This window comes from Zalophus californianus, chromosome 8 (genome assembly GCF_009762305.2).
Source record: "Zalophus californianus isolate mZalCal1 chromosome 8, mZalCal1.pri.v2, whole genome shotgun sequence".
Classification (NCBI taxonomy): domain Eukaryota; kingdom Metazoa; phylum Chordata; class Mammalia; order Carnivora; family Otariidae; genus Zalophus; species Zalophus californianus.
Window position 1 is genome coordinate 7,592,871 of NC_045602.1, and position 9,607 is coordinate 7,602,477.

Consider the following 9,607-nt stretch of genomic DNA (forward strand, 5'->3'; position numbering starts at 1 on the left):
CATTTGGCTCATACCGCTTTTGATCTGTAGATGCTAGTTTGGTTAAATAATCTTCAATTTACCGCCTATGAACACTGTGTCTTTAGGACCTGCTCAGAATTCTTTGAGGTCAGGGATGGTGTGAGGCCCACTGGATGGCAGAGAAAGGGGCTGTGGAGGCAGGGAGGATAGGATTTATATAGGAGCCCGGACTGGTATAGGAGGGGCAGGGACTTGAAGCCAGGCCCGTGCCTTCTGGCTGGCTTTCTCCTCACTGCTCCTGGCAGGCTAAAGCAGGGTGAGCACCAGAAGCGCACTCACAGCCACAGGCAACATAAAAACAGCCTATATTTGGGGCACCTGGGTGGCTCCATCAGTTAAGCATCTGACTCTTGATTTCAGCTCAGGTCATGATCGCAGGGTCCTGAGATCGAGCCCCGCGGCAGGCTCCATACTCAGTGGTGAGTCTGCTTGATTCTCTCTCTTCCTCTCCCTTTGCCCCTCCCTACTGCACGCTCTCTCTAAAATAAATTTTAAAAAATTAAAAAAAAAAACAGCCTAGGTTTACAGTACAGCAGGTTATCCATTGTCTCGTCAATGTGCAGAAATTGTACTCGGATCCCTGGTCCCCACTGAGGGTGGAGCTGCCTGACGCAGCAGGTCCCCGGTCCTCGGTAGGTCTGGGATTCGGGTGGGAGCCGAGGGGTGAGCTGGCTACTGATTCTCTGGTCAGCGTTGTCTCCTCCCTTCACCCTATCTGGTCACTGAGATAGAGTGTTGAGCCACTGTTGAGCCCCCAGCTGCCTTTAGCTCCTTGCAAGACAGACCTCCCCCACCGTTCTTAGGAAAGACTCATTTTGCCGCCAGCACCTCGGATGTTGCCGCGAGCCGCGAAACCAGGGATGGGTGACTTACCCACCAGCTGTTTAAGGCACCTGGTGTTGCTGGTTGTAAGCAACTCCTCTGGTTAAACATGGGTATTTTGCAAAAGAAGTGTGCTCACTTTTTTGTTGTAGGACAGAATTTCATGAATGACATTAAGCATTTGTTTAGCACCTATGGTTTATAAAGTGCTTCTGCACAGACAATCGTGACCTCCGTGTTAGGGCTGTGAGTCACCGTGTTAGGGCTGTGAGTCACCGTGTTAGGGCTGGGAGTCTCCGTGTTAGGGCTGGGAGTCTTCATGTTAGGGCTGGGAGTCTAGAAGGACGGCCCAACTCTTGTTCTAGGGCTTTCTTTACATCAATAAGGCTCTGAAACCAGGGAGCAAGACTTCTAACATATGTGGCTTGGGTGTGATTTTTAATAACCCTATTTATTTTTCATAAATACAACTTGTAGGACTATGAGACCAGTCACAAATATCAACTTGTAAATCTTACTCCCTTCTGCTGTGTTAACTCCTCATATTCCTGATGAAGAGCTTGTCAGGGTTCAACTCTATGTAGCATTCCTATTAGAGGCAGGAGCCAGGAGACTCATTCTCTCAGTCTCTAGAACTTTAGCAAAGTCTCAAAGATAAATAAATAAGTGTTTTCCTTTTCCTAGAATTCACTCAGTGTTCCCACTAACCAGAATCTGTTAGCTTGATTTTGCATTCATTCATTTACAGTTAAAAGACTCTGTCCTGTTCTGGGGCGCTCCCAGTCAGGGGCCATAGCAAAGCAGACATCTACACTGTGACTGACAATGGAAAGCAGAAGGATGTCTGGGAACACAGAATAAAGACACCTAATCCAGGCTGGGCCTATCAGGGAAGGCTTCCTGGAAGGGGTGACATCTAAGAGAGGTAGGTGAAGGAATGGAAAGAAGTCCAGGAAGCAGAGTGAGGCTGGAGACAGGACAGCACGGTGTACTCGAGGGACCTGTTTGGTGAGATGGCCCTTAAGGAGCACAGTGACAGTGGGGACATTCGAACTTTAACCCTGAGCCCGGAGCCCTGGGACTCCAGGAACCCCTGGGACATTTTCAGCAGGAGAAACATTCTCATACTACTTTTTACTTCCTCCAGGTACGAATCACAGCTGTTATTAAACAACTACTGGCATAGTTTGATAGTTAATATTTCCCTTGAGCAAATACGGATATAATCTCCACAAGAGCAGAGACTAATTCTCTAGACCTTCAGTTCTCCAGACCTAGAACAGTGCTGGGTCATAGCGGATGCTTAGGAAATAGGGAGAGGAAGGGAGGGAGGGAAGAGAATGCAGTGACGTGATCCGCGAGCCATTCGAGAAAAATTGTCCGGGCCACAAACGGGGGAAAGCCAGCAGAGGGTCTGCCTGGGGGGGCCCAGTGAGAGTGGGGTGTCATCACCAAGATGACAGGTGCAGTGGTCTGAAGGCAGTGGCAGGGGTGGAGAGGAGGGGACAGAGAGCTGAGAAAAGCCAAGCAGGTGAGATCTGCCCGACCTGGCTTCTGCGTGGGCGAGTGAGAAGCAGACAGTCCCTCTAAGGGGGGTCTGAGGCCCAGACCTGACTCTTGGTCCTACTGAGTAGGGCTGGGGTCGTGCAGGAGGCAGGGGTAATTCTCACAAGGCTCTGGGGGACCCTCAGGTGCAGCCAGGAAGAGGAACCACTGGAGGGGAGCAAGGAGTTCCTGACTCCAAGGCTTTGGGAGAGACAACACAGGAGGGAGAGAACTTGCCGAAGAGTCAGCACAGATAAGGAGGTCATTAGATAATATGGATCGCATTTGAGGCATGCTAATTAAGAAAGAACGATATTGGGGCACGTGGGTGGCTCAGTCGTTAAGCGTCTGCCTTCGGCTCAGGTCCTGATCCCAGGGTCCTGGGATCGAGCCCCACATCGGGCTCCCTGCTCGGCGGGAAGCCTGCTTCTCCCTCTGCCACGCCCCCCTGCTTGTGTTCTGCTCTTGCTATCTCTGTGAAATAAATAAATAAAATCTTTAAAAAAAAGAAAGAAAGAACGATGTCAGCTGGTTCTTATTTGTTGTTTAAGGAGTCAAGGTGGGGAAAACAGAAACCACCCGGACGTTTATTTTGATCAGGAGTCAGAGAAAAGGCACTGAATCTCTTGCTTCTCAATGGGAATGATTCTGTGCCACGGGGTTCCGAGGGGGCCCTTTGGAAATTCTGTCTGCGAGGTACTTCATTTTCAGGCTGAGCACCAGGTGATGAGAAAAGGCGAGTGGTGTGAGTGTGGGCTTGCAGGCAATCACAGAGCAAGCCACTGAACAGGTGCCGGGGACGGAAAGGCGGCCTTCCCCATAAGGCTCTGCTTGCAGCTTCTTCTCTGCACCACGGAACAACGCAGCGACTCTATTTCATAATACATTTCTCAATGGGCTCTGGCAGCACTGATGCAGCCTTCGGATTCCACTTGTTCCTTGGATAATGAGCTGAGCCTCAGAGCCACTGGAGAAAGACCTAATGCTTATTATGTAGACCGCCACGGGCTGTCTGCTCCCCCAAACCTCCAGTCAGATGTTGTGCTAAAATCGTCCGGCTCAGGAAGGCCATTTGCATCCAGGCAAGTGGCCCTTGGTGACTAAGAGAAATACAACTTTATCTTGGCCACAGAGATCTTTGGTAAGCCGCATTAATTTTGTTTGCACAGTGGAATGGAGCACATCTTTAGTTCCTTTCGGGGAGACTGGCCTGTGCTACCCCCAGAGAGCGCTTCCCGGGGGCTCCCAGCCGTTGGACTCGCCAGCTATGATTAAGCTCGGCGGCTCCCAGGTCCCGCGCCTGCATGCAAGGCACAATCTGCCTTATTGTTTCACGGCCTCCCGGCTCAGAGACTATGGTGATGATGGGGCAACCTGAATTCTAATAAAGCTTCAAGTAGTCATTTGGGCTTGATGCATTTGGTCTGGCAGAGACAGACCCCCCCCAACCCCCCCAGCTGGGACGATTCTGTCTGGAAATTAAAGCTGTTATTTTCCATCTGGAGTCCTGGGAATTGGGTTATTATGGCCAAAGACAGAAGAATGGGTTTCTACAATTATCATTCAGGAGAACAAGGCACAGAGAGAAACCTAGACATTTCCAGAAAGGTAGGCAGTGGGTATCTCGGCAGCATGTATCCAAACACGAAACATCTCTGCCAACTCCTTGGGAACATCTTGGGGTGGGTGGAGCACCCCTGGATGCATCTCTACCAGGCATGCAGTGGATCTGGGAGGCAGGAAGGACCACTTCCTTTAGGATTTTACTGCACCCTTTGGGGAAAAAAAGCTCATAGCCGTCAGGGGTCTCCATGACACAGAATCAGTGAGGATGTCTGGTCACAAACTTCCAGAATAAATTCAGTCCCGATTCAAAGAAAAGTGTTGAAGACCTACTGGTGCCAGGTGGGAGTGAGGGTGGGGCTGGGGACAGGGAAAGAGCACCCTCGGTCATGCCGTCCCTGACTCCGGCAGTCCTGGACTGCGCACTGGCCACGTCCCAGCTAATGCACATGTACAAAGATGGATGATGACGTGGCTCCTGCCCGCCAGGCGCTCTTATTCAGGCAGATAGGGCGACCAGATGGAGCCACAGAGGGAGGGACACTGTCCCAGGAGTTGTGAGAGAGACACCAGAAAAAAATTTAAAGAAACCCCAAAGACACAGGAATTGCTTTTGAGCATAGAAACCAGGGAAGGCTGAAGAGAGTAGAGAATCTGGATTAAAACAAGGCATTTGACCAAGTTTCTCTTCATAGTCTGGTCAACAGCAGCAGGAGCTAATGGGTCCATAGCATTTGCCATGTTCTGGGAGCTGTTTCAAGAGCTTTACACATATTAATTTGTCTAGTCCTTACAAGAACCCTTTGAAGTAGTTACTATTATTATCCAGATGAGGGATCGGAGGCACTAAGAGGTTGAATAACTTCCCCGCAAGATTACTGCTAATAAGTGACAGAACTAGGATTTGGTCCTAGGTAGTCTGGCTCCACACAACATCAGTATTGTTAGGTAGATTTCTTTCTGGTTGAACAACCCTACCCAAAAGAGGTGTTTCTTTATTACTTTGTTTGATCTAGTCGATTCTAATTCACGTTATAAGAGCAGTACAGCATTATAGAGGTGTGGAGAAAAGAATAAAGTGTCCCCCACGGTCCCAGCTCCCCACGGTGGCTGGCGTGATGTTGCCAAGTGGGGGCTAGAATCCAGCCTGCCTCCCGCCCACCACACCATGCGCCGTGGGGCGGTCCAGAGGGGCATCCTTCCCTAATTCACACAAAAGGATCCTATGGGCTCTCTGGGGCCATGACATATGGAAAATGAAACCCTCGGAAAGGATCAGCAAAATGTGGGGGACAAGAACAGGCTGCGGATAGAACAGAAGTTATCTGCTTCACCTCACTGGCCACGGTTGTCTTTAATTGTCTCACGGGGAAAAGCAGGAATTAATAACAAAATTAGCTGTGTTATATACTCTTAATGTGTTGTATATATTCATGGCCAAGTTAGCTGGTGCGTAAACTCTCCCTACATCTGCTCCTGGAGTTTGCATTCAATCATTCCCTATGAATCCCCTGCAAGGGGTTGTTACAGAAAGATCTCTTCACAGGCTGGTCCTCCCTGATGGCTAGAGTCAAGGTCATGGTGTGCAGACCAGCTGAAAGCAATAGGCAGCCCTCTTCCAGAATCCTGCCTGCTGTGCCACCCAAATAGAGGGAATGCTACCCTTTTAACTCTCTCCTGTTTTCTCCATATGCATGAACACAATGATTTCATTTTGCATATCACTTTTCTTGCTTGATGTATGCTAAGCATTTTCCATAATGCCACATAATTTCCACACCTGTCATTTGTAAAGCATAACTGTATAATATCCCACTGAGCAGTGCTCTGTCGTATGATTAATAATTATCAAATAGTTTACTTAGCAGAGAAATGCCAGCGATGAGGGCCATGTTGAGTGGGGGCGTACTGAACAGAGGTCATTGGACGTGTCCTTCTAGCCCATGATTCTGTGGTTGGTGAGAGAATGGGGATCTTCCCCACATTCTCTAGACCCAGAAGTGACCTGCTAACAGATAGTTAACAGATCTCTGGGGGGCGCTTGGGGAGCTCAGTCGGTTAACCAACTACTCTTGATTTCAGCTCAGGTCTTGATCTCGGGGTCTTGAGTTCAAGCCCCGTCTTGGGCTCCACGCTAGGCATGGAGACTAAGAAAGAAAGGGGAGAAAAAAAAAAAAAGAAATCCCTGGAATAAAATGTTTGTCTTGGGCTCTTTCTTTGCACACCGTCCCTCATTTAGAAAGTCATTCCAGGGATTGGGGAGGTCCTTAGGAGGTGGAGGCTCTCACCCCAACTGATGCAGCAAAGGAGGCATTTTCTGAAGTGAGGGACTGTTCCCACTTGCACAGTGGCTCTCCTCTCCAACAGGTGGGAGCAGAGTGCACAGGCCTCTGTGACTGTCCCCACCTTGGTGGGGACCTGAGGGAGGCAGACATATGTCTACCAGGTCCTCTCAGGGTGGGTAAGTACGCCCCTCCATTTTCCATATGATGGGCTTGCTTCGTGAACTGGGTTCCCTCGGTTCCAAGTCCACACAGGCAGAGGGGGATAGAATTTTCTAGAAATTAAGTCTCCCCTGAATCCTCAAGAGCAGGGGCATCTTCCAGGAGCCCATTAGAAATGCAGACTCTCAGGCCCTGCCCAGACGTGCTGAACCAGAATCTGCATTTTAACAGGATCCCAGGGGATCCACAGGTACAGGGAGGTCTGAGGATCCATGTTCTATGGCACTTTGTTACGTGTGTGTGTGTGTGTGTGTGTGTGTGTGTGTGTTGTGTGTGTGTGTGTACACTCTCCTGCTCATCCCTACTGTGAGATCTGGGAGGGCAGGGTCAAAGCTTTGTTTGCCTGTGAATGAAGTACACAGTCGGCACTTGGGAAATTTTTCAAGAATAAGCTCATTCATGAAATCCCCTTTTGGACAGAATTGATGTTCCTAATTCTTTCCTTCCATTCTTCACCTGAACAATGCAACAGCCTTTTCTCCTCTCCCAAACCACAGCACGCAGGCGGGCACACTCATGCAGGCACCACCCCCCCCCCCCCGGTTTCCACGCACACACTCGCGGACGCCCCCCCAGAGCGGGCGGAGCTGGAGCCCCGGCAGCTGAGCTGAGTGGGGGCCTGGGAACCTGAAGGCAGGTGAGGCCGAGGAGGGCAAGCGGTGGGCTGGGGGCACATCAGGACCGTTAAGCAGCAGCCCAGCAGGGTGGGAGCCCCCGGCCCGGCCCAGAAGCTTCCCCGCCTGGCCTGACGTACAGCCGCAAGAGCAGCCTCCAGCTGACTCCGGGCCTTCAGGGCCAACTCTAGTTAGATCGACTCAGAAATGGCCTTCCTGCCCCTCTCTTGTTGCATCCTGCGGCTCTGCCAGGCTCGCTCGCCGCTTCCCCGCTCCCCATCCCCCCCACGCCCTCCCGTAACAGGCCTGACTCAGCTCCGTCCTGGGCCTGCCCTCCAACTCCCACTCATTTCCCAACACTACCCAGAGAAAGTCTTTTAAACAAGACTTTGGTCAGGTCACTCCCCGCTTAAAACTCAACAGCAACCCATTATCCTCAGCAAAAAGCCCACGTTCAGCCCAGCATTTTAGAATAACCCACTCACCAAGCACCATCTACATGCTTTCACGTAAGCTAACATAGATTCACTTTTTTTTTAAGGTTTTATGGTTTTATTAACACAAATATGATGTGCACAACAAGCTGTCTATTCATTTTCTTCGCTGTGCAGCCTGGCGTTGGGATTGGTGACTCTGATTGCCAGCTGGGCTGCTCTTTCCACAATAGCTTTGCGGTTCTTGGAGGAGACAGTGTGAGCAATCTCTGCACAGTAAGATTTGTTGCACATCAGCAGCACTTCAAGCTCCTTAACGTTGTGGACTAGGAACTTCCGGAAGCCACTGGGCAACATGTGCTTTGTTTTCTTGTTGCTCCCGTAACCGATGTTGGGCATCAAGATCTGGCCCTTGAATCTTCTGCACACCCTATTGTCAGTGCCTCTGGGTTTCCGCCAGTTGCGCTTAATTTTGACATAGCGGTCTGACTGGTGCCGGATGAACTTCTTGGTCCTCTTTTTAACGATCTTGGGCTTCACCAGAGGTCTGAGGGCAGCCATGATGCCCAGTAACAGATGGCTGCCACCTCCACAGGCAGCGCCGAGGAAGAGAGAGGAAGCTAGATTCACTTTTTAATCCCCACAACCACCTCCTCTAAGTAGCTACTAGTATTATCCCCATTTCATAGGTAAGGAAACTAAGGCACGGTGGGTTGGGACTCACTTGCCCACTCTCAGCTGATTAGGGGCAGATCTAAGTTCAACCCCAGCCAGTGTTTGAACCACAGATCCACAGAATGTGGGGAGGGCGGGCGAGCATCGGAGGGGCTGGGCGGAGAGGTGGGTTCCGGGGGTCGGGTGGGCGGGGGATCGAGGTGCTCCGGGGTAGCAGGACCAGCTGCCTGAGTTGCAGGCTGGGCAGAGCTTGTTAGCTGGTCTCTGGCTGGCCACACAAAGCCGGACTAGGGGGCATCTGTCTTCCCATCAGTGCCACACCACCCCTGGCCCTATTCCCTCACAGCAATTGTGCCGGGTCCGGTGCCAAGGCCAAGCCCACAGCGAGGGCAGAGCAGGGGCTTGGAAGGGCAAGCCCTCACTCATGGAATTCAAAGCGCAGTCCCTGACCAGCAGCATCATGACCTGGGTGCTTGTTAGAAATGCAGAAGCTCAGGCCCCACCCCAGACCTGCTGGACCAGGACGTGCTTTCACACAGGAGTCCCAGGGACCAGTGTGTGCTGGGAAGTCCGAGCAGTGCCGCTCTACCACCCTGCTCAGAGCCCAGGTGCCTCATTCTCCTGCCCTGAGCAGCACCTGTCAGTCCCAGGCCCGCCCCCCCCAACCCCTTCCCACCTCCTGATCCAGCGCTGAGGCATCTGCTTCCTGCACTGCCCTGTCTGAGCCTTGCCTGCCCCCCCCCCCCACTGAAGTCCTTGATCTCAGGACTCCCTGCGTTGTTACTCACCAGCCTCGTGGGGAGCATGACTGCTCTGCCTTTTCTCTTTTCCTTCTGACATTTCCCTCTTTGATTTATGGCCCTGTCAGCGGCAGGGGTGAGCAGGGGCCTCCCAGCAGAGCTGGCTGGTGCCCTTTGTCCCTCCCACCTGAGCATCTGCGGAGGGGGAGGCCAGTCTGGGCCTGGAACCTGTGGGCAGAGCGCCGCAGGGAGCAGGTGGGAGAAAGAAGCCAAGGCTCCAGGTCAGGCTGGTGGGGCTGACCCTGCCTCCAAGGCCTCCTGGGTGACTTCACTCCTTTGTGCTCCCATTTCCTCCTTATCGGCTGGAGAGAACAGATAAGCCAGAGGGCTGTCATGAAGAGGAGAGGAACTACTCCGTGTCAAGAGAACAGACAATTTAGACAATTGTCATTCGACGGAATTCTGGGTAGTCAGGACTAGAAAGTCCATAAGAAATCATTAACAGGGAAACTGAAGCCCAGAGACACAGTGTCCAGTGCAAGGTCCCACAGCCAGTTGTGAACAGAACCAAGGTTGCATGTTCCTTCTCTCCGGACGCACGACTGTGGCCCTTTCCATGGCTTCTATTCTTGGCCCAGGAAAATGGAATCGGGTGGTGGCTCAGGAGAAAATGATGTGGATCCTAAGGG

At 51.6% G+C, this 9,607-nt stretch overlaps 1 protein-coding gene across 2 annotated transcripts; it reads right to left on the bottom strand.

The window, feature by feature from the left end:
• Nucleotides 1–7,598: 7,598 nt before the first annotated feature.
• On the bottom strand, nt 7,599–9,309 carry LOC113937894 (60S ribosomal protein L32-like). Of its 2 annotated transcripts, none has more exons than XM_027622819.2 (2): nt 8,967–9,309; nt 7,599–8,099 (listed from the first exon to the last, which is right to left on the bottom strand). In XM_027622819.2, the coding sequence occupies exons 1-2, from the start codon at nt 9,016–9,018 to the stop codon at nt 7,657–7,659; spliced, it is 495 nt and encodes a 164-aa protein (XP_027478620.1). In that variant the 5' UTR covers nt 9,019–9,309; the 3' UTR covers nt 7,599–7,656. The 2 variants fall into 2 exon arrangements, with proteins under 2 accessions (XP_027478620.1, XP_027478622.1); XM_027622821.2 differs by having other exon boundaries at nt 7,599–8,090; nt 8,967–9,301.
• Nucleotides 9,310–9,607: the final 298 nt, after the last annotated feature.

Coding starts and splice junctions, on each gene's coding strand:
- LOC113937894 (XM_027622819.2), bottom strand. CDS start 9,018: ATGTCAGAAGGAAAAGAGAAAAGGCAGAGCAGTCATGCTCCCCACGAG. Junction 8,100..8,966: donor TCATGCTCCCCACGAGGCTG/GTGAGTAACAAC, acceptor TCCTCGGCGCTG/CCTGTGGAGGTGGCAGCCAT.